The 25,430-nt window shown below is 41.0% G+C and overlaps 1 protein-coding gene across 2 annotated transcripts in view; it reads right to left on the bottom strand.

Moving 5' to 3' along the window:
* Positions 1–1,517: 1,517 nt before the first annotated feature.
* Positions 1,518–25,430, bottom strand: part of Lca5 (lebercilin LCA5) — a 48,241-nt gene continuing 24,328 nt past the window's right edge. For both annotated transcript variants that reach the window (XM_052187729.1, XM_052187730.1), the window contains exons 4-8: positions 9,053–9,190; positions 8,124–8,217; positions 7,056–7,198; positions 5,969–6,098; positions 1,518–4,031 (exon numbers count right to left, since the gene is read on the bottom strand). In XM_052187729.1, coding sequence (XP_052043689.1) covers positions 3,172–4,031; positions 5,969–6,098; positions 7,056–7,198; positions 8,124–8,217; positions 9,053–9,190 — 1,365 coding nt within the window. In that variant the 3' untranslated portion in view covers positions 1,518–3,171. The remainder of the gene's footprint in view (positions 4,032–5,968; positions 6,099–7,055; positions 7,199–8,123; positions 8,218–9,052; positions 9,191–25,430) is intronic.

Raw genomic sequence — 25,430 nt, 5'->3', positions numbered from 1 at the left:
TGTAACACGGGTGACATGTTTACCTCAGTTCTAAAGAGAGCCATGAGTGACAAAGTACCAGCTACCCAGGAAAAGGCCCTGAGGGATAAATGAACCAAAGGACCCAAAAGCAGTAAGTGTCACTTCGGGCTCTTCCCTCTTAATTCCTTTTCCACAACAACAACAAAGCAGCCAACATTTGAGGGCCTGTGACTCTAAGCATGGCTTTGGGTGTGTCAACTCAGTGAACACATGTATACAAGCCCTACACAACAGACTGCCTCAACAGCAGAGCTTTCCAAGCTTCTCCAGACACATCCACTGGAGCAGAAGTGGGGGGTGAATTATTAACTCACGACTCCTACGGCCGGGCCAGCACTGTCCAGACTTTTAATCCCTGCAAGGCTCTCCCTTTGCCTCATGCCACAAACCTGTCTTGAGAAACTCTGCCCGAATTCTTTTTCTGCTGTTCTGTAAAACTCAGAGTGCTAAATAAAGGACCAGGAAGCACAGGCCCAAGACAGGATGTCTTTAGTATGGATGGACTTAGAAGCTTTATCTGTTTATGTCTTGTGTGCCTAGTTTTGGTGTGTGTGTGTGTATCTGCTCCACATTTGCAATTATGTATTTCAATTGTCATAATTAGCTATGATGATAGCAGCTGTTTATCAAGTCCTTATAACGTGCTGGGCACTTTGCAAAGCATAACCTCCGTTTGTTTCCCTTACTTGTCCACCATAAGGACCACAGAAGACCGTTATGAACTGAGGAAGCCACAGCCCACAGATACAAGTTGCCATATGAGGGCAGCACCTACAGGGTGAGTCTTCACCCTCCCTACTCACCTCAGTAAGAGGAGAGGACTTTCAATTGATTTTTTTTTTAATGGACTTAATATGAGAAGGAGACGCATGGTGAAGCCGAGGAAAAGGCTTCACGGGTATTCTCTTCACGGGTATTCTCTTTACGGGTATTCTCTTTACGGGTATTCTCTTTACAGGTATTTGCCGAGTCAGGGTCATCTCTGGACACCTGAAGCATTCACTGTCCTCAGCAGTGCCCTTCGGTGTCCTGAGCAGCCAGGGACACCAGCCTGGGATGTGAAATGAAGATGAGGAAAGCCAGGCTCAGCCTCATCCTCCCCACCCACACCTTCTCTTTATTGCCACGTGAAATATGCGTCATTGCAGGAGCTATTAAGGTCAAAGAGATTAATTAGAACTATAATTATCTGATAAGATGCCCACACCATCTAGCCTGAGTTAGTACAAGTTCATGTACTTCAACTAAAAGTGCTGAACAAAACAAAGGTGAAAGATGAAATAAAAACTTTCCGGATCCTGCTTCCATCCTCCAAATATAAAGTGTCATTCAAAGAAAGAATCACTGTGTGTTTTAACTTTTTATTAGTAAGAGTTCTGAATACAAATAAATTTAACTTGACATTTAGAAAAAACTGATTTGCTCTCTAAGTTCTGTACATTTTAATATCAAATCTTAATACTAAACATCATAATGCCTTTAAGCTTTTACCTTAATTTAATTTTAATAATTCTTTGTTTCATTGGGTTAAATAGACTGTCAAATAGAAAAAGGCATAAATATAGTAAAAGTAATGAATAAAAATTTTTCTGGAAAAAAAACAATTTAAAAACCTTAAAATTAGAATACTTTGGTAGAAAACTTACAGCCACGAACAAAATTAACATTACATAATGCTTTATCAAGAACTGTATCACAAATAACATGTTAACATATATTACAATGATTTGCAATATAGTAAATGCTTATTCACAGAAGACCTAAAATCCTCTTTTGGGAAAAGTTTTAAAAATTATTAGCACTTTAAGGAGAGTTTGTTCTCCCACCCCCACCCCCAAAAAATGACCAGGGGGGCGAGAGCAGTGGAGCTGTGGATTAGGACTGACCAGGGAAGGTCTCATCAAGTATCAGCAGAAGAACCCAGACACCATGGCAGCACTGTCCCCCAGTCAGTATGTATAGTATGTATACCTGTGTAAGATTCACACTGTGAACAAAGGAACACACTGCTCAGGTCACCCACGGTACATACAGCGGTGCTCCATAGCTGATAAATTACCGCTCTGACAGACCAGACCAAGTCAGCAACTGCCCCTGCAGCTGTCCTGGACTGAGTATGGGAAACCTATGCCTTTCAACAGCAAAGTATTGCATCTACTCAGCAAGGCAGGAGCCCCAATTCTAAAACCTTCTTTGTGAGGTTGCATCAGCATCAGTCCTGTAAACCCAAGAGTATCATTGCACTGCTGTCTCCTGAGTTTGAGCACAAGTTCAAATCTTAAAAATATGTATTAAAACTTCCAAACATATCACTCTGGAAACATAATTGAGTTGAAAATCATTCTGTGTTGGGCTGGCATTTCTTCTACTGTCTGTATTTGGTAGGGAATCTTCCACCTGGTCACCAGAATACGGCGTGTACAGAAGAGGAGAGGAAGGACAGTGTGCCCAAGCCACCTGCAGCCACAGAGAGGGATGCCATTAAGGTAACCATATCTCCTGTGCTCTACCGTGATCCACACCAGGGGCCAGCAAAGCAGCAGCGAGTGACGTCAGGCCTGCACCTGAGGAGCACTCATGACTCCTCTGGAGAAGCCACCCAGTGTACACTTCAGTAACTGGGGATATTTCCACAAGAAAAGGAAGTCCCAACATTATTGCCATCGGCACTCAAGAGTGACTTGGCTCTGTCACCTCAGACAAGGGCACAGCTCCTAAGTGCCACTGCTGTCTGCCACCTGAGGTCTTTAATCCTACTGGAGACCCTCAATTTCCACTTAGCCATCAGCAGGAAAACAATACTTGGCTCACTGAGGTCGGATCAAAACTAGAGGGAAAATTTTGAAACGAGGAAGATTCGTGAGGTAAAACTTCCCACAGTGCTGACTCAGTGAGACCTAGCTGTATTACAGAAAATCAGCAAGCAACAACTCTCCTTTGGGCTCATTTCAAAACTAAAAAGCATTCTTAGCAACGTGGCTTTGTGGTACGGCACTATTTGTTTAATTGGGCCATACTTAGCCACTAAAAATTACTCCCTACTAAGGCTACTTTACCACTGAAAGTTTAAATGTTTATGATAAATACTGTATTAAAATACTTTAATATTTACAATTGAAAAAATATATCTACTCTGTATGCTCCAGTGAGTCATCTGAGGGTAACCTCTTCAATGTCCTCATCAACAGAGTCAACGGCCGAGACTGTTGGCTTATTGCTTGTGTGCTTCAACCGGTGTCTGTTTGGATTAAAACCTCTTCCTTCCTTGAGGAAAAGGACTTCATCTTCGTCATCAGGCTCCCGGACTCTGCTACCTCTGTCCCCAGAGAGGACGTGAAGAGCGCCCAGGTCACCTCTGCTGGCAGCAGGGAAACGTGGGTCGGTGCTGTTGGAGGAGAGAGTGCTGTTGCTGGCACTGGGGCCAAACAGCTGCTCCATCAGGGTTGCCTTTTTCTCTTTCCTCGAAATTAAGTCTAGATTGTCTTTACTCAGGCTTTCAGAACTGTTGCTTTGGAAATCTAAAAGGCTGCTTTTTTGGCTTGGTGGGTTTGACTTCCCTGTTTTTCCAAATGAAGGAACATAGCTACCAAATGAAAACTCATCTGGAGGGGCTGGGCTCCGGATCGGTCCTGGGCTCCGGCCTTCTCCCCTGGGAGTTAAAAAACTCAAGTCCGGCAAATGTTGTCCATTAAATGATCTGTCTAAGGACTCGGGGAAGGTGTAAGGTCTGGGGCTTCTGTCTGGAGAGTGCAGCTTGGATTCGAAGTCGGGTAATAATGGCAAGGGGGGCCGGCTGAGGCCCTGAGGATCTTGGAGTTCTTTGTTGATTTCGTTCAGTTTGGCAAGAAGCATTTCTGTCTTTAGTCTTTCTGCCTCGTCATTGAATTTATCCACAGACTGAGGTTGATACTCTTCTGCGGGGAACCTTCCGGCTTCCAAGGCCAGCGTCTCCGCCCTCCCCAGAAGAGATGACTTGCCTCTCACCTCATCAAGCTCTTCTCTTTCCCATTCTGCATGAAATGAAATTTTAAAAAAGGAATTTTAAAGCAATAAGTATTTTTAAATACAAAAATTCAGCTACCATCTTCTGAAAAAATGTCTTTTAATCTACATTTGACATTCTAAGAAGGGTGTAATGGACATTGTAATAATTCTGTTTCTACGCTTGACATTCTGGATTAGAAAATAATTCATACAAATTGCACTTAAGGGTCCCAGGGCTCACTCTGTTCTTCAGTGTAACAGTAGCAAGGTTCTCTATGGAGTACTGTCCAATTCATGAGGTGTGACGAGACACACAGATCAATGAGTTTACACATAAATTCTTGGCTGTCCTGAGAAAGCAACCCTTACATACATCTCAAATAGTAAGTGCATCAACTCAAATCAAGACAAAAATCTCAGTTGAATCTCAAATGAAGAACATTTATTTTTTTTAAATGAGGTATATACCCATAAAAAAATATTAATTTCAATCCAAGAGGTGGTGATGCAATGCCTTTAATCCCAGCACTCAGGAAGCAGAGGCAGGCAGATCTCTGTGAGTTTGAGGCCAGCCTGGTCTACAGAGTGAATTCCAGGCTACACAGAGAAACCCTGTCCTGAAAAACTACCACCAGCACCAACAAATGTGTGTGCGTGTGTGAGTGTATGTGTGTGTGTGTGTATATACATATTTATCTCACAGACTGAAAACAAGCCAAAAAAAAAAAAAAAAAAAAAAACCACTGCAAAGGAAAAATCCCTAGAGAATTAAACACAATTTATAATTAAGTTCTGAGGGAAGAAAATGCTTCAAGGAACAACCTCATGTTTACCAACAAGATCACAATCTGGACGACAAAGAGGTAAATATGTCAGAGAGCTCCTGAATATGGAAACTGATGGAGACTATAAGAGAATGTCTGTGCTCAGAACAAACATGGGCCACGTTCTCAAGGGAGCCGCTGTGAAGTGCAGAGTTCACTTGTAAAGGTTCAAAGGGTTTTTTATGTTGTTTGTTTTTTTATTTTGTTGTCGTTGTTTATGGACATTCTTGGCAGTTTTCTATAATTCTGAAGTCATTTTCTAGTGAAAGAACTTAAGATATCATAATTTCAGTACACAGCATACATTCTGACACATTCCGACACCTATTCTAAACACCCTGTCTAGACTAGGGAATGGGGAGAGCCTAAGGGAGCAGGCCACAGTCTCTGGTCATTTTATTCCTTTTTGTTGCTGTTGTTCCCTAAACTCAACTGCCTATAATGATTTCCCACCCTGTGGCTTATCCCATAAAAGCATCTTGCTTGGCCTCTGGCCCACAATGACGCAAATAGCACTTCCCATCCAAATGCACATTAACAACTTCAAGCAACAATTGGATCATAAATTTCTGTTCTGTGCATTTCAGTTCGAAACAAACAAACTCAAAGATCCCTCTATGTGCAACTTCCATGGAATTAACTGGGATATGGAAGTTAGTCGGGGACCCCTGGTGCTTGCATCTCTAGCATCCTTGATCCAGATGGAAGTGAACTTCATTTCCACCATCTACACTGTGTGAACTGCCTCTCCAAACTTATACACAATGCTAGGAAAGATCTGCAAATTAAAAACAAACGAAAATGGCGCGAACACTCCGGGCCTTGCAGCGCTCTGACTTTTATGTCTCAGCGAGACCAAGACTCAGTTCAAGGACAACGCAACACAGGTGCTCTCAGTTCTTTCTCAAGTTTTAGTCACCACATAGGAAATTTTTTTCTCTTTGATTAAATGTTGTTTCATCTAAACTCACTGGAGTTAATTTATTCATAATTCCCAAACCCCAGGAGCAATTTGTAGTCTTCGTTTCCTTTCTTTCTTAACTCTATCCAGATGTTCTGACTCCCCGGTTTCCACCCTCCACTGCCGCCTTGGCCTGCGGCAGCCTGACAGCCCACCCACTGCCCCCACAAATTCTCACCACTCTCGGACTTGCCAGTCTCCTGCCTGGCAGAGCACGCATCCTCATCTTCACCATACTTTCCTTCTTGTTCCAAAACCGAATTGAGAATCTCCGATCCATGCTCGTTGCGCTCCTGGTATTCCAGGTACTGTTATGCATCCACAAATGCAAATTCATATGGAAAGGGGAGGTAGGAGAAGCGACTTTAAACTCGGTGGATCATCCATTAAGTATGATCACCAAGTTACAAATTAAATCAAATCTTCACTTAATAAGTGAATGAATCACAAGTTACCATGTTTAAAAAGATTCTTTAAAAAAGAAAAGATTATCATTTAATTTAGCTAATATTTTAAGGAGAAAACAAAGATATATTGAATCAATATAATAAAAATAAAACCAAAAAATCTACATAAAACTGTCAAGAGGTAAGCTGTAAAGGTAACTGGGATTTGTCCACCTTTACAACAAAATCTGATTAATCCAGCTAACTAGAAATGGCTATGGTAACCAACTATGATGACTGACATTGAATTACAGAACACAGGCACTGACAGCCACACTGAATAAATCTTTTAAATCTACATTTTGACTAAAATCTCTAATTAGTAATCAATTAAGTAGTATTTAACTCAAACAATGTTATAAACTGGTTCACTAGCCCCCCACGATGGTGAGCCTTGATTGTCAGCTTAGAATCAGTTGTCTAGGATATGCACATCTGAGTGTATCCCAGAGGAACTGAACTGAGGAGGAAGACCCATGCTGAGTGTGTGGGGACCTACCCTAATGGCTGGGGACGGAAGGGGAAGAAGAGGAGGGCTGACCGAGTGGCCAGTGGCCGCATTCCTCTCCGACTCCTGACTAGATGCCTCCCATCCCCCACCATGATGGATCACACCCCCTCAAGTCAAGAGCCAGATTGAACCCCTTCTTCCGAGGGCAGCATCTTATGAGATATTTGGTCACAGCAACAAGAAGGTGTCTAGCACACCTCCCAGAGGATGCTAGACCAGCGAGAGGTGGATGTATGTGCAGAACTTCCGACCACATCTGTGCAAACAGCTTTACTGGAGTTAGACTCCAGTCACTGTGCTAAACTCACCGAAGAAAGATATTCTGGTCCATCCCATCTGTTTTCATAACAGAGAACTGTCTGTGCTGTGAAAGGAAAATCCTCCAGCTCAAAGTCTTCAGCGGTCTGCACTCCTTTTGTACACAGGTCTGTAAAGTCACTCTGGCAGGACACTACCAAGAAAACCATAGAAAAGCTTTCTAACACTGTAGATACTTGTCCAATCAGCAACATTCACCTCAACGGGAGCACACACTTTGTTCATGAAGGATTAACTACCAAGCATGTGATTTGAGGGCAATTATACTACAGATGCTAATAATCTCTTGCAAAGTTAATACTTTAAAAATTCTGTAATTCACAGGAGAATTATACTTTTGTTTTTTTAAACAGTAAAATTTCATGAATGATACAAACTATGAAGTGAAGTGAAATACTATTTGGGATTTGCTTTAAAATACACCAGGAAGAAGAAGGGGTGAGTGAAACGACCCTGTAGAGAGTACAACTGTAAGAGGTAGGTGCGTCATAACTGGGAATAATTATATACTTTATATTATCAACATTACAATATGAAGGTTTTTAACCTTTTATTAAAATTACGTTTCTTTAATGATACCATAAAAGCGGGGCATTAGCATGCTCCCCGATGCTTCAGCACAGGAGCATACTCAATTTTCCAAAGGCTGTGTAAACTCTATCTTTTTAATTTTACACACTCTATTCTTTTTTTTTAATTTATGTATGTAGGTTGTCTGTGTGTCTGTGTGCCAGGAATGTCTGGGCGCCCAAAGAGCCCAGAAAAGGCATCAGGGCCCCTGGTGCTAGAGTTTCAGGTCACTGTGAGGCACCTTCCCAGAGTACTCTGGAAGAACAGCAAGTACTCTTGAACTCCGAAGCCATCTCCCTGTCCCCCTTAAACATGAGTTTAATGACCTCTCTTTAACAAAGACAAACGCTGAAAGAAATGTGATTCCTAGTAAATCTGATTCATCACAAAAGATCAAATATATTCCAAGGACGCTCCTTCCCTTCCACCCTTCACTTAATAGCCATTAGTTATTAACAGCTCCGGATGTAGCAATAATCCTACTATACCATGTTTCCTTGCAATTTCTTTGTCTTTCTTTGGAGAGGATTTGGGCAGGCGATTAGCGTAGATGTTTTTTATATCCAATTCTTTCTCCTTTTCCTGAAAACAAACCCAATACAAGGAAGGAAGGTAAGCAATTTGAAATGAAACATCCTCATTGTGTTGACTGGTATCTTCTCTATCAAACTGAAATATCTCTAGGTCAGTTCTCCACCATAACTATCAAACTGGAGGAAGAAATATTTCCTGGGAGGAGGCAGGAGAGAGGGGGAGGAGGGAGAAGAGGGGGAAGAAGGGGAATATGCAAATACCACAAGCTCTGCTTCCTCCCCAGTTACTCATGCCTAGCTATCGTCCAGGCTTAGCACAGAGACAAAGGCAGTGCCTCTCTTAACTATGGATTTTGAGTCACTAATGACTTACAAGTTGGATCGCAACTTTTCAACCCTAGAGCTCTTCACAATATGGGGATGCCTTCTTCTGAGAACTTGGTGATCCAAGAAAAAAACTATATAAGATAATGCATACTTCTGCAGAATTCTGAGTGAAATTTCAGTCCATCAATGAACTCTGTAAAATGTAAGTATCTTTAACACAATTAACTAATATGAATTGTGCTGCCTCTAAACAAAAGAAACTTTAAAAGCAAGCCCTGCTGGGGTCATGTGAAGAACACTAGATCATTCAAGAGTGCTCCTTCCCATGATCCTCTTCTAGAACTGTTATTCATCTCACTTATATTGTTCCTATTGGTATATACAGTAGTTTTCTTCATTATAGCAATTACATTAACAATGCTTGGTTTCTAAGTAACAGACACTAGAATTTGGTAGATTATATAGTAGCGAATATGAAGGGTGACTTATTTTAAGTACTAGGTTTTCAAGTGGCTTATATGGCATGAGAAATCGTGCCGTCTACAAGAGCAGGCTACCTTTAGCTTGTGATGGAGCCGCTGCAGCTCCTTCTGAAGAACTTTATTTTCATCATAAGCCTCAAACGCTCTTTTCCTTTCGGCCAGCAACTGCCGCTGGAAACTGTTGGTACTCAGCTCCAGGTTTTTCGATAGCTCCTGTGTAACAACAACAAATGCAACAGTGAAACACAGGACTTAACAGTGCCAGAGCACAGCTTGGGAGCGCTGACTAGACTTAAAACCAAGCTAAGCTTAGTGTGCAGGAGCAGAACACGAACCAGGAAAAAGCTCACAACAGTTAGGAAGACGCCTAGACTGGTGATCCTTGCTTCTCCTGATGATGGGCAATCAACCGTTACACATCTGCCTGCAGCACAGTTGCGTGAGGAAGCAAAAGGCAGAACTGATGAAGCAGGAGCTCCCAGAATGCACTGCTGGGCAGGAAAGACCGAGGTGGACAAGAGCAAACAGCACAGGTACAGAGCTGCACTGGATCGCCCTCTCAGGAAACCAGCGCTTCCCCTGGTCTCGGAACACGCCTCGTCAGGGTTATGAAGAATTCAGATTAAAATGTTTTATCTTCAAATAAGTTGTTATTTGCCTATCTTCTAGATGAAAAAAAAGTCTTATAAACAAAACAAAACTTCATATAAAAAAGGAAATAAAAGGCACTTAGAATCTCGCCACTGTGCAATCGCCATTGCGACAACTCAGAGGGACAGCCTGACATCTTTGTGTGCTTTTTCCTCACTGTCATACAAAACCAAAGCCACAGACCTCAGTGCCATAGTCCTTTAAAATGGAATCACATTCTATTTGGTAAATCAGCACACTTTATTTAACCAGATTATGCTGTCCCAGTTTTTTTCTGTGCTTCCGGTTTTTGCCATAGTGAATATCCTAGAATAAATAACTTAAAACATAAATTAATAATTTCTCCAGGGCAATGTTAAGAAATAAAGTTTTTGGTTCTCACTGAAAATAAGAACTCCTATCTTTGAAAGAAAAAAAGGGAATAAAAACAGTTGTTGGGAGGAAACAACTTATCTGGCTTATATCAATACAGAAACATATACGTTTTACATACACATACACACACACATATATGTATGTACATGCATATGTACATATATATGTATACATATATATGAAATATATATTCATAAAATTCAGTAATAAGAAACCAAACAGCTTGTTAAAAAATGTAGAAGAAATATCTGAGCAGGTAATATATAAAAGAAGACAGAGACATATAGGCACCAAACACAAAAGAATCATTAGCTGGGAAGAAAATGCAAAGCCAAGCCACAATAAAGGAATATTACCTCTCTGTCAGAATGTCTGAGACTAGGAAGGCTAAGTGATAATGGTTCACAGTGATCAACAGCTACCGATATCAATCATTGCAAGTGGGAATCTAGGGTGGGGGTTTTCAGGGCAATAGTGCCGAGATGGGGCTCTGGTGGCCCCAGCCAGTTGCCTTGACTTGGCAACTTTCCTCGATATGTCAATTAAGTAGTCAATGATGAAAAGCAGAGGAAAAAACAATTTATTCAGTGTGACTGAAAGAACAGCTGGCCAGGAAGACTTTGTGGACCTCAGAATGATCTTAAGGAAATGATATCACCTATATGCCAATGGATAAATGTGGGTGAGTAACATAGATGCATCTGAGAAATGCAAAATTAAGGATGTTGTAACCTGAGCCTGATGATGCATGCCTGTATCTCAGATACAGGAAGGCTGAGGCAGTAGGAGAATGAACTGAAAGTCAGCCTGGGTTACATGGTATGATTCTCTCTCAAAAAATCCAAACTATAGCAACAAGGACAAAGTACTAAGTCAAAATGTTCTATATAAAAGACCTATACAGATCAGTACTGTATTCACAGCAGGCTGGATCTTGTAGTACAGGAGGAGGAGTATAATATAAATTAAGTCAACAGAAATAACAAACAAAACTGTACTTGGGACAGTGGAATAAATGAAATTGCTGTATAGGTTTAAATCACAAAACTGGTATATTTAGGGCCAAGGGGAATGGTTTATGTAACTTCCCTTCAGAAAGTCAATCTGTGCTTCCACACATGACACAAAAAGAACATGAGATCCTGTAACTACATAATACAAATCAAACATTTTAAATGTTTACAATAGGTGAGTTGGTAAAATATTGAGCATTCATTGTAGCATTTGAGATTCGCAACTCTACTTAAGCTTGAACTTCTACAAAACAGGTAGCAAGAAAACTGCACCCCCAATTATTTTGAAGCAAATGAGGACGTTATTAAACTGGAGAGGATACACACCACAGGTAAAATGGCATCAAATATGCTCAAGTTTCCAAATGACCAAGCTGTCCAGCTGGAACCCAAGTGAGACGTAGAAAAACCAACATCCAGAGTAAAAACAAAACATTCTCAAAAAAGATGACAAAGCTTACGTACTGGTCCTTACTGAAAGAAAACCTGTTTCAGTAGGAAAGAGTCAACAGGGAGCAGCAGTGACAAGTTCAGAACAACGGCAAACCTGGAAAATGCCAGGAGTCACCTTAAAATGAGACCGACTGTCTGAAGTTATACACTCGGGAATTTGGAACCCTTGTCTACCTCAATTTCTGAGACTGCACAGACATTTCCTTGCTGGGATCAAGGAACCTTTCGGCCAAGGACAGCAGAGGGAACTGTACCAAATCAAACAAAACAAAGCACCTTCGAATTCTGCCTCACAAAGGTCCTCACCTCACATACACACAGGAGATGAACCTAAGTGGAAACCACAAGCCAGAGCAAAGCAGAAAGGTGAGGTGGTGGATGAGTTAGGAAGCCACAGCCAGCATCTGGGGCGAAGATTCCAGCTGTGCTGAAGATGAGCAAAGGCTTCAGGCGAGACAACTGCCGGGCCAGGGCCCAGAAGTTCAACAGGTGCCCATGGCCCTTGCCCAATGCTCAAGAATTTCTTGTCATTCATCAGGACATAAACTCCACTAGCCACAATATTCATAAACTGCAGGACATGATCAAGAAACCAACCCTGAGAATCTAAGTCTAGAAGGGGCTGTAGTACAAACTACAGGCACAGAAAATATAGTAGCTGAAATTAGTTTAAAAATGTTCTCTAAATCAAGGGGTGGGGTGTGGATAGACATCTAAGTACAAGAGTCATTTAGAATTCCAAATAGACGTGACCAGAAAAGGCACATTACAGATAAAATGCAACAAAGACAAACATCAGACCTCTCTGCAGAAAGCCCAAACAGCACAGAAACATGTACTGTTGTTTCTGAAACCCAAGAGTAAACAACCACTTACAAAGACTACCATATAGACCAAAGGTGTCCTTTAATATAGAGGAAGTGCTTTCCAAAGTACAAGCTAAAGCAATTCACAACTACTAAGCTAGCATTATAGAAGATATTTTATACAAGAAATAGATTTTAAACATGAGAATAAGGAAGGAATCTAGCATATTTAACTCAGTATTTGGCAAATTTCTACAATAAATAATGAGAGAAAAGAACAAAAGGTACACAAAGAAACCAATGGAAAAGATCCAACAAAGTCACTCTCAAAGCAAATGACTCAGTATTGACCCTGAACCTAAGTACTTGGATGTCAACTCTCCAATTAAAAACTTCAGACTAGCTGACGAGGTGACAAGGTCCAATTTCATTCCGAAAGGGAAAGGCTGGAGGGGATTTATCCAGCACACATAGAAGCTGTAAACAAGCAGGAACTGGGGTGGGTGATACATGATAAAACAGACTTCAAGGCAGAATCAGAGGTGGTAAAGAATATATCCTTAGCAAAAGGAAACATCCATCAAGAGGATACAATGTTTGTATACATATATGCACCACACATCCTTACACTCAGTTCCATAAACAAATACTACAGGTCCAGATAAAACAATGATGATCTCATCAGATCAACTCTCACCAGTGAGCATGTTATCAAGACAAAGACAAATTTCAAAGTTAAGATGAACCATAGGGAACAGACTTAACAGACATCTGTGGAACATGCATGACAACTATGAACATACTTTCTTTTCAAGAGGTCATGGAACAGTCTCCAAAATAGATCAGTTTTAAGCCATAATGTAAATCTTACCAAATATCTAAAGACTGAGGTAATTTCTTATAAAATTAGAAATCAATAGAAAACCACAGCAAGAAACAAAGACAAGGTATACATCATAAAATTTCAAAGAATAATTTTAAAACACATCTAATGGGGTAAAAAGCAAGCATGCAAACACTGAATGAAAAACACTTCAGTCAGTCACTGAAGAAATCAAGGGGAATGCTCAGAATCAAATGAAAGTAAAAAACACAACTTACCAGATAGTTCTAGAAAGGATGTTACTCCAATACAGACCTCCATTAAAAGAACCAGAGAGGTCTTAAACAAATAACCTACTGATAATATACCAAGGTCTTGGAAAAACAAGAGCAACCCAAACCCAAAATTAGAAAATGAAGGAAAATAATGAAGATCAGAGGAAAAAAATAGTGAAACAAACTCTAAAGCTGACGCACACCATTAATCCCCACTCTTGGGAGGCAGAGGCAGGTGAATCTCTGAGTTCATGGCCAACCTAGTCTGCAGAGCTAGTTCCAGGACAGCCAGAGCTATACAAAGAAGCCCTGTCTTCACAAACTAAAACACAAAAGGAAGGAAGGAAGGACGGAAGGAAGGAAGGAAGGAAGGAAGGAAGGAAGGAAGGAAGGAACAACATTAAAGGAATCAGTGAAACCAAGTCAGCTGTCTGAAAAGATACATTATCAGCAAGAAGGAAAAAACTCTTAGCCCAAGTGCATAGGAGTGGGGGAGGGGAGAAGAAAGGAGTGCAGGAGGGAAAGAAGAGGGAGAGAGAACATAATAACCCAAATTAATAAAATTAGATATGAAAAGAGGATGTGGCAACAGATACCAATGAAATACAACAAAGGATTTTACTTGATATTATGAAAACTTCTAGTAAACTGCAAGCTAGAAGAAACAGGTCCATGTCTAGTCTGAGAAGATCTGCTGGATCTGAATGAAGGTGATAAACACAACTTAATGGACCTAGATTAAGCAGTAAGATTGAAGCCTCAACGAACTGTCTCCCAATAAACAGAGAAGCCAGTATTAATGGAGTCATCGCTAAACCCTAGTGACTTTCCTGAGACAGCACACTTGACTAAACCAACTTAACAAAGGGAGGTTTAACTCACAAGAGCTACCTGCTGCCCATGAGTACTGCAGCACTATTCCTAACAGTAAGAACCAGCCTCTGGCTCTTTGAGAAAACCAACCTACCTTCCTTCCTTCCTTCCTTCCTTCCTTCCTTCCTTCCTTCCTTCCTTCCTTCCTTTTCTTTTCATACATACACACATACCATATACACATCATATATATCATACATACATATTATACACACACCATATACACACATACATACATATACCATTTACATACATACACACATACCATATATACATATACCTGTGTACCATAGAGTATTATTTAGTTGAGAAGAAAAAAGCCTTGTCATTTTCAGAAAATTCAAAGGAAGTCATCATGTTAAGCAAAATAAGCCAGACAAAGAAAGATATATATCACACACTCTTTCACACATGCAGAAACAAAAATCCATCATCCTAAAACAAGAATAGAGATCATCAGGGGTGGATACAGGAGACAGATAGCTATAGCGATCCATGTCTTATGCCTATGTGGAAATACCAAGTGAATCCCACTAACAAGTACAATTATACACACTACTAATAATAGATGTTAACTTAATAGTGGAAATATAAAGCCTGGGGTGAAATGAGCAAATATAAATTACTCCAAAGGACTGAACATGGAATACAAGCCACCAGTCTCTAAGTGTTAAATGAAAGGCACAATCAGCAGAAACCGAAAAACCAAATATACACTGTGAAAGAAGTGTTCAGTCCAGAGGCTAAAGAGGGGAAATGCGGTAAAGAGCGGCAAGAGGACCCCTTACACATCCTTTAAGAGACTTTTATAGCCTTGAGGTTCATAAACTGCACAAGGACAGCTTAGAATAAAATAAAATTATATGTGAACATTGACATAAAAATCTCCAGTATTAGTATAAAGAATTAAGCAATATGTAAAACTGCATCAAGCAAAGTAACATTATCCCCTAATGTATCTCAATAAATCTAAATGTATCGCACTAATGTTACAGGAATGCATTCACCATTCCAGCCACTGAGGCAAAGGCAGCCATCCCAGCGCCTGCTAAGATGCGGTTTATTACTTCAAACAAAAGCCCAGCATAGCGTTTCCTGCTGTGTAGGATTTTCACTCACAGAGAAATATTCAAAAGGATGCTTAAAAAGTTCTGATCTCTAGGTGATGAGACTATTTCATTTTCAGAGTTCTTTCCTCTTTTTAAAAGTGGACAAGAAAAAAAAAACACACGAAAAATTAAAAGACCAGTTCTAAAGATGTGTTTGAAAATAAACTGGCTGGGCTGGAGATGCTCCTCACGGCTTCAGTAAAGTAAGTCCTGAGGAAGGAAGTCACAGGGCACTTTATTAACAACCTAAGACCAAAGGCAAAAATAGATAAGTACATGAATGTTTCAGATATTCTCTTCTGTTGTACAATATTACATGAGGGGGAAAATGCCTTTAAAATGTAAAGAAATTAAATGGAAACCAACTTAGAAGTGGTATCTCTGACTGAAGGATGATGGAGACTATCCCCACTGCTTCATAATAAATTTCAAAATGCCTTTAAAGAAACAGCTAATAAACAAAAAATTAAACATTTAACTTTTCAAAAGCTAAGTAGGTCAGAATCCTAACTCAAGAGACAGATGGGGTGGCCATGGCTCAACAGCTCTGCGCCAAACTGAGAAGGCTGATCTCTTGTTTACTCCTTCTCCTTAACAAAGAGGAACTCCTTAAACACCAACTGAATGCCACTGGGAATGTCACCGGGTCTCTTCATGTCACCTTAACCACTATCCAGGGTTGCTAAAGCTCAGTTGAAGACTTCAGCCTTGTGAAGCACGAGGCCTGGCACTCACCTCAGCAGACCACCCTCCAGGCTTCCGCACAGGAGGACCCCGGCAGATGACAAGGTGATGCCAATGACTAGAAAGCTCTTCCTTACAAATGAGTGGAAGTCAGTCTCTGTGTAATGCTCATCAGGCTGGGCTGCACCAAGAACCGCCTCCCTACCCCCAAAAGAGAGTCTCCTTTTCTGTACTGCAGTCCTTTGAACAATGAAGTGACATTTTCTCTTAGTCTGATCATTTCTTTTAAAAAACATTTTCTTATTACGTGTGTGTGTGTGTGTGTGTGTGTGTGTGTGTGTGTGTGTGTGTAATATGTGTACATGCACCTATGCCACAGAGCACACGTGTGGGTCAGAGGACAACCTGCAAGAGGCAGTTGTCCCCTTCCACCACATGGGCCCCTGAGATTGAACTCAGGTCATCAGACTTGGCTGCAATCACCTTTGCCTGCTCAGCTAACACAAAGACTGGCTCTGTTTCAGCATGTCTTACAGAACTGGCTTGTTCTTGCTGCTGCTGCTGCTGCTGCTGTCCTGTTTGCTCTATGTCAGCTGGTTAATATTTTGTACATGTTACTATATGTACTCTGAGCAATAAATTAGACTTAGCAATAACTTCTACCCTGCAGTTATTACCATCTCTAAATAACTCCCTTTGTTGGTATTCTAAACAGTAATACAGCCTTAAAAACTAAAAATATGTTCATTAGAGCCTGAACTATTCAGCCAGAGGTGCCACAACAGATACAAAGTTAAACTATTCTTATGAATGAAAAGTTAACAGTTAACCTTAATCAAGTTTTATGATCCTATTTGGAGCCAAATTTTGAGCCATGGGGACACAGTTTTGATCTCACCATCTTCAAACTAGCTATCCTCCACATTTCTGCACCTCTCCCAAAAGCCTCGTGAGTCCATCCAGCCACTCATTCTCCCCAGAAACATTAGTTCCAGAAAGCATACCCAATACTGTGAGCACAAAACAAAACTAGGCTAGTTCCTGACCTTTAGGAATGCGGTCAATCGAAAGGGGACAAGACCTAACATGCTACACAAAGCAACACCTAGAAACATCTCCATGTTCACAGCAGTTTCACCTGCACCAAACATGGCTACAGCCACAGATCTGCTTGTAAAGTCTTCTAACAGTATTTTCAATTTGCTGGTGTCTCTTCAATGAAACAACATGAGGAGACGGGGATTGTCTCAGTCCATACAGTGCCTGCTGTGTAAGCCTGACAGCCTGGCCTGGCCTCCCCTGCATGCAAAGCACACTTCTCAGTGAAGAAGAAATGTATCAAGCAGTTGCTAGGGACACTCCCATCTGAGGTAAGAAGGTATGGTACTGATACACTGCTGGGGGCTTGCAAGGCAAAGACTACTTCCTAGTGGGGACCATTCCACAAACTGTGGAAACCGCACCTCACTGCAAACCTCTTCAGTGTTAAAGGCCCTCTTGTTAAAGAAGGTAAAGCCTCAGTTACTTCTTCAGCTCAAAAAGTCTTATGTAAATATTAATACAAACTAAAACAATTGCTCTATGAAATTAATAAGCTTTCATGGATCCTCCAAACATAACCGCTGAAGTCATTAAATATATATGTATAATAATATTTAAATATGCACATGCATATACATAGACATATATGTCCTAACCATTTTTTTAGAATTGTTTTGGAGTAAAAATTAGCAGCAACCTGAATTTTCTTTTTCAAGCACTCATGTTTCAAACATTAGCAGTTTTTCTGTAATTTGATAACATTTGATAATAGTTATATAGTTATTTGAAGGGATACCTACGAAGGGATGGTTCATCAGTAAAAAGCACCTTCTGTCCTCTCAAAAGCCTAGAGTTCAATTCCCAGAACTCACACTGGATGGCTCACAGCTACCTGTGACTCTAGCCCTGTGGGATCCTGCGCATTCCTCTGGATTCTGCAGGCACCTGCATTGACATATCTATATACCCCACTCACATATACCCAAAATTAAAAGTAAAGTCTTTTAAAAAACAACAATTTTAGTCAGAAGAAATGAAAGGTTTCCCAACCTAAACATATTTGAGGCACAGGAAAAGCTTACACATTATAACTTCAGGGCCAGTGAGATGGCTTAGAAGACACAAACAAGTACTTGTTACCAAGCCTGATGACCCAAAATCAATTTCTAGAGTCCACAGGGAAAAAAGGAGAGAACTAAAACCCACAAATCATCCTCTGACTTCCACAAGCATGCCATGGTATGCAAGCCATTACACAGATAGAGACAGAGATACGTATGCGTGCATGCACACATGCTTACACATGCTCACAAACACGATAAATAGACGAGAGAGATGATAGATGGATAGATGGGTAGATAGGTAGATAGGTAGATAGATGATTGATAATAAATTATTTAGTATGACTTAGACCCATCAGATCCCAGAGCTTATCAGCACCTTAGGAACCCCATTATCTGATTTCCTCAGATGCTCCCACCAGCTGAAGCCTGGAGGTTAAGACAAGAGTCACAAAACAAGGGGGCAAGAGCAGAGGTGGCCTGGTGACTTGAAGGAGGCGGGGCCATGGCAGAGTTTCTGGATTTGGGCTCTAACAAGCTGAAAGGCTCTGAGAGCAGAGTCTGGCCGCTGGAGGGAGGTACGGCAGGCAGAGAAATGGACCTACCTGGCCAGAGAGAAAAGGGAAGTGATGCTCAATTTGCCTCGAAAGACTGTTTATTGAGAAGCAGTACTGTCTTAACAAGAGGCAGCGGTCTACTCAAGGGCACCCCTGGAATAAAGGGAAACTGAGCAACAGTCTCTTGTAGGAAAAGCTACCAGATAAAAAGTCTACCCAGGCCATCGTCTCCAGTTCCCAGCAATAAATACTGAACTCCACGATAGCAAACTGCTTCCTAAATTCCACCAGCTGCTTAGAGATGGACATGCCATCACAATAGTTTCACCATGCTTTCTTGACAAAGTAACGTTCAATCTGATGTTAAAAGTAGAAATTTCATACCAAATGCACACCTTACAGCTCACTATAATTCTTTAAAAAGGCAAAACGTATGCACACATGATTACAGCTTATCTTTTCATGAAGGCTAGAAGACAATTTTCTGTTTGATGACTGTGGATTCCTATAACAGTCATAATCCCTGATTTTGTTTCAAGACAGACTGTTGGTGACTGTATGATTAATCTGCTTCTATAGTCTTGGTCAGGAAGGCACCCAAAGTCTGGAGAATACCAACATAAGTTTTAGAATAATATTAAGGAACATCTACTTGTGTAAAGTACTATTTAAATATGCCTCTGTTTTCTAATTACTGCAAACATCTGTGTGAGGTTGAATTGTCTGCATACTTATCAATCATAATAACATATTGCAGTAGACTGAATGCAGAAGCAAGATCTGAGGACCCAGCTGTCTTCTACTGAGTCAGACATTAAAGAAATTTACAAATATGTAATGCGAACCAATTTCATCCTGAATTATTTCAAGTTTAGAAAAAAATTATTAAAAAATATTCATTTAGCCAGGTGGTGATGGTGCACGCCTTTAATCTCAGCACTCGGGAGGCAGAGACAGAGGAAGACAGATCTCTGACTTCCAGTATGTTCTACAGAATGAGTTCCAGGACAGACAGGGCTACACAGAGAAACCTGTCTCAGAAAACAAAGCACCAACAAAAGATTAATTTTATGTGTCTAGGTGCTTGGCTATAGATAGGCATGTAGGTTTCCTATATACCTGGTGCCTGTGGAGGCCAGAACAGGACATGGAACTGGGTTCCAGGTGGTTGTGGGCTGTCGTGGGGGTGCTGGGAACAGAAACGGGGTCCTCTGCACAAGAGGCCATGCTCATAACCACTCAGCTAGCACTTATACTGAAGACATTTGATAATGTAATGGAAACCTTATTTATCATTGCTTAATAAGTTAAGAAACACTTTAACTGTTAAGTTGTAATTTCTAATGTGGCAAATGAACCTATAAGCAAAAGCTTGGTTGGAGAAGTGTTGCTGACAATGTTTTAAAAACTAAAGCATGTTTCTGTGCTTTCAAATCAGGTTTTAAGTATTAAAATTTGTATTAACATATTAAAGAACATAAAATAGGATGCTATTTAAAGAAGACTATTCAATAAATTGCTAAGGCCTACTGTTACACAGTACAGTGACTAAAGAAAACAACAAAGAGCTGTGATGCAGAGGGATGACCATAGCCAACACAGTGCAGAGGGGTGACTACAGCCAATACAGTGCAGAGGGGTAACAACAGCCACCACAGTGCAGAGGGGTGACTACAGCCGACACAGTGAAGAGGGGTGACTACAGCCACCACAGTGCAGAGGGATGACTACAGCCATCACAGTGCAGAGGGGTGACTACAGCCGACACAGTGCAGAGGAGTGACTACAGCTGACACAGTGCAGAGGAGTGACTACAGCCGACACAGTGAAGAGGGGTGACTACAGCTGACACAGTGAAGAGGGGTGACTACAGCCGACACAGTGCAGAGGGGTGACTACAGCTGACACAGTGAAGAGGGGTGACTACAGCCGACACAGTGCAGAGGAGTGACTACAGCCGACACAGTGAAGAGGGGTGACTACAGCCAACACATTACAGAGGGATGACTACAGCCAACACAGTGCTGTGATGCAGAAGGGTGAACACAGACAACAGTGTTGTTACTCTGAAAGCTAACTAATCACAAAAATGTGATATACATTTTAAAAGCTGTTAGAAAGAATTTTGAAAGCTCCCATGTGTACTGGCTAGTTCTGTGTGTCAACTTGACACAAATTGGAGTTATCACAGAAAAAAAAAAAAGAGTCTCAGTTGAGGAAATGCCTCCATGAGATCCAACTATAAGGCATTTTTCTCAATTAGTGATCAAGGGGGGGGGGCGGCCCAGGGCATCATGCAAGCCATTCCTGGGCTAGTGGTCCTGGGTTCTATTAGAAAGCAAGCTGAGGAAGGCAGGGGAAGCAAGCCCGTAAGCAGCACTCCTCCATGGCCTCTGCATCAGCTCCTGACTCCAAGTTCCTACCCTGTGTGAGTTTCTATCATGACTTCCTTTGGTGATGAACAGCAGTGTGGAAGCTTAAGCTGAGTAAACCCTTTCCTCCCCAACTTGCTTCTTGGTCATGATGTTTTGTGCAGGAATACAAACCCTGACTAAGACACCATGATTGATATATATATAATAGATCTCAAAACATGGTATCCCAATGATGCATTCATTTTTTATGAGTGTATCATGTATTATACTTTTAATTTAAATGGTATTAATAAGACAAATTCATGTATAAATTTGTTAAAGTAAACCAAAAATAAAAGCATATAAAACCCAAAATAAAGGTAAACAGTAATTTTAAATAAGAGCTAAACATGTGGTCTGATTTAGGTGCCAGCTCTTTGTACAGTGTTTAGCATGATTATCTCCATTAAAGGGTTCCTGGGCCTGGAGCAAGTGCTTCTATAGGTGAGCTGATTCCTAAAGGGGGAGGACAACTGACAGGGGAGTTGACACCACTGAAATCCTTCACTTAAGTTTTTTCAAGACAAGGTTTCTCTGTGTAGCCCTGGCTGTCCTGAAACTCACTCTGTAGCACAGATCGGACACAGAGATCTGCCTGCCTCTGGATTGAAGGCGTGTGCCACCACTGCTCAGGTTGACATGTTTCACTATTTATCTCTTTACACACATATCACCTCTAAACTATCGATCGTACCCCAAACTACTGACATCTGTATAAACAAGAAGCTGCCTTTCCCAAGTTCTAGCTCAAGAACAGAACACTAACATTTAAAAACAAAAACAAAAACAAAGACCTCCATTGAAATAAAAGAAAACTAAAGTCCTCATTCAAATAAAAATAATGGCCTACAGTTCATGCAGAATGACCAAAGACCTGGAAAGTCAAAGCAGTCCTGAGAAAAAGAACGATGCCAGAGGCCCAAGCTATGTTACAGAGCTACAGTAATAAAAACTGCATGGTACTGGCACCCAAACAGACATGGAGATCAACGGAACAAATCGGATGACCCAAATCTGAGAATGTGTAACTACAGCCATTTCCTCTTCGATGTAAAAAATACTCACTGTATAAATTGTTGGAGAAGGGGTACCTCCTCCAGCACACGGTGCTGAGGAGGCTGCTGTCCACACAGAGACCCATGTGACCCTCACAAAGTTCACTCCAAGTGCAGGAAAGGTGTGACACCTGAAGCGGTGAAACGGTAGAAGAAAGCGTAGGTGTTTCCTACAGCGGTGGTCTAAGCAAAGGCTTTCTTTACTGGACTCTACTTGCCGAGGAATAAGGCCAACTACTGCCGAGTGTGACCTCCTAAAACTAAAACGCTTCTGTATAGCTTAATCCACCCACTAAAGAGGAAGCCCACAGCAGGGGAGAATCATTGTTATCTATATATCTGATAGAGGAGTAATATTCAGAATTTTTAAAGAAACAAACCAAAAAAAGGAGTCAAGAAAACAAGAGCCCCTATGTAAAAATAGACTATGGATCGAAACCAAGCGGTCTTAAAAGAAGAAAGAAAAATATTTTTAATTATCCCTCCCCATTAGAAAAATTTCCCATTGGAAATTCAAACAACTTTGAGATGTTCCCTTACCCCAGTCAGAATGGCCAAGACCACCCAAACAAATTACAGCCAAGGCTGTAACGAATGTGGTAAATGGGAACCATTATTCGTTGCTGGTGGTTTTGCAAACTGGTCCAATCATTCTGGAAATCAGTGTGGAAAACCCTCAAAACCACTCCTCGGCACATGCCCAAAGGGCCTGGCCTCCTACTCCACAGGTAATAGCTCTGCCATGTTCACTGCTGCACTATTCCCAATAGCTGGGAAAAGAAAGCAACCTAAACATCCTCCAGCTGACAAATGGATACTCAAAGTGTGTTATGTATACACTATGGAATACTATTCAGCTGTAAAGAAAAGAACCATGAAGTTTACAAGTAAATGACTGATATTACACTGTGTGAGGTACCCTGGATCCAGAAAGGCAAATGTCCCACGTGTGGTGGGTTGGCCTGATGCTGCTTATGTTCTAATGCTAAGGTGGGCTCCCAAGACTGGCTGCCCCAGACACTAGCTAGGTGGCCCCGCCCGCAGTTATTTATGGTTTGTAAATAAAGATGCCAACAGCAGAAGAGCCATAGGTGGGGTTGAACTTTCAGGAGCTTGGCGGGAGGAGAAGAAAAACATGCAGAAGAGGAAAAAGGAGAAATAGCCATGAGTTAAGATAGAGGAGCGCAGGGTCCTGAGGGCTGCCCAGTTGGAGCTAAGAGCATCCCAGATGAAACATACTATGTAATAATTCGGGGTTATTGATAGGGAAGTAGATTCTAACAGCATGGGGTAGGCAGCTACCCAGCTATTGTGCTGCTCAAGGCTTATGAAAAATTTAAAGGCACACTGCAATCTGGGAAGTCAATAACCAAAGGTGGGGTAGACGCCCCAGGCCAGGATTTAAACCAATGTTCTAGCTTATTTGTGGATCATGATACTGAATCCTTAGATGCGAGTCCACAACCTGGAGTCACTGCAGAACCATGGAATGGAGTAAGGGACTGCGGACCAGAATGGGGAGGAGCGCTAAAAAGGAGGGTAGTGAGATACAGGTGGTATGGAGGGGGAAAGGAAAAACTGGTGAGGGGAACTTTCAGGAGGGAGGAAGAGGGCAATATTGAGGAGTAGGAAGAAGGATTAAGAAGATGATGATTGAAAAAAAATAGAGAAACACATTGCTATATTTATGTAAAACATACATTATATATACATATACAAATACATGTAATATACATATTCATATATATACATATACATATACATATACATATGTATGTATAATGCCATTTGGGTGAAATGTTCCAACCAAAGAGCCACAGGCTAACAACAACCACAGTGTAAGAGATGGAAAATCTCCCTTCCAGTCATATGTCAGGGAAGTCCAAGGGAGTCCCCAAAGCAGTACAGGTATACTGTTGCCCCTGACTATCTCCCAGAACTTGAAGGTAGGCCTTATTGATGAAGACCACATACTTCAGTCACAGGACATCAGGCTGGAAGTGACCTGGAACTTCCTCCCTGAGGACACTAGCTCTCATAGTTTCTCAAGGTGTCATGCAAGCTGCCAAGAAAAGCAATTAAAACTCCTACCCAGCTGTAAAGCCTAAAACCCACAATAGTGACCAGCACAGCAAACACACCAAGGGTCTAACAGTAACACATGGTGGCATTAACCAATAGTCATCTATTTGGACTAAACCTAGCCAGTTCCCTGTGACTGATGAGCTCATGGACCCTAGAGGAGAACCTATTATTATCGTGTTCCTAAACTAGCGTAATTTCTAACTGAACACCTATCCTGAGACCCACAGTGAGGTGTAACTCTAACCCTTCGTCAAAGACGCTTCAGTCTTAGCAGATGGAGACAGAGCCACACCTGATCAAAGTGCAGACAGCAGGTGCAGGGACCTAGCCTTGTCAATAGATGCTGCTACAATAAAACCCCTGTACTCAAGACTCACAGAACACTGTGGACGAGGAGGCAGAAAGATTCTAAGAGCTAGAAGATCCACACCATCTGCTGCAAGATTCTGAATTCTATATGACAGGGAAGATGCACTCATAAAATATTAAATAATATAGTCTCCTAAATAAGACCCAAACAACGATATCATCAGTTGACATATCAACATGGATGGGGGAAATTTCATAAGGCCCCATCTACTGAGGAAGACTCCAGGCAATTAATGCATCTGAGAGAGGAAGACAGCCTCTCCCAGGAATGAGCGCCCTGACAGGTTATCTAATCCCATCATCCCTAAACACATGTACATATGGACAGCAGTAAATGAACTCACCAGGATGTTTTATATATAATACAACAATAATTACAGAATTTATGCAGTTGAGAGAGTGAAAGGGAGAACAAAGGAAGAGGTAGAGGAAGAGAATATTGTGCATAAAAGATTATGGTACTATGCATGAAAAATAAAATGAATATAAAAACTCAAAAATGTCAAAAATGTGATATGCAATATGAAAATGAGGTTAATTGCTATAATATGCTCAAGATTCTAATTCTTTGAGCACATGGTAACTATTCATGTCACAGGGAAGAAACACATGCAACCAACTTGAGATGACGAACATTCTGTTTTATTATTATAACCATTTTAGTATATGTCTGTATCTTGTAATAACATCATGTTCTGTATGTTAAATACACACAATAAAATGCATTTAAAAGTAAAATAAAAGCTAGTAAAGTAATACAAGCTGAAGGATATAAATTTTTTGTGGCCCATACACAGATAACATTTTAA

The sequence above is a fragment of the Apodemus sylvaticus genome, chromosome 7 (genome assembly GCF_947179515.1).
Source record: "Apodemus sylvaticus chromosome 7, mApoSyl1.1, whole genome shotgun sequence".
Taxonomy (NCBI): domain Eukaryota; kingdom Metazoa; phylum Chordata; class Mammalia; order Rodentia; family Muridae; genus Apodemus; species Apodemus sylvaticus.
Note: the sequence above shows the minus strand (reverse complement) of the source record. Positions and strands in the feature narration are given on the sequence as shown.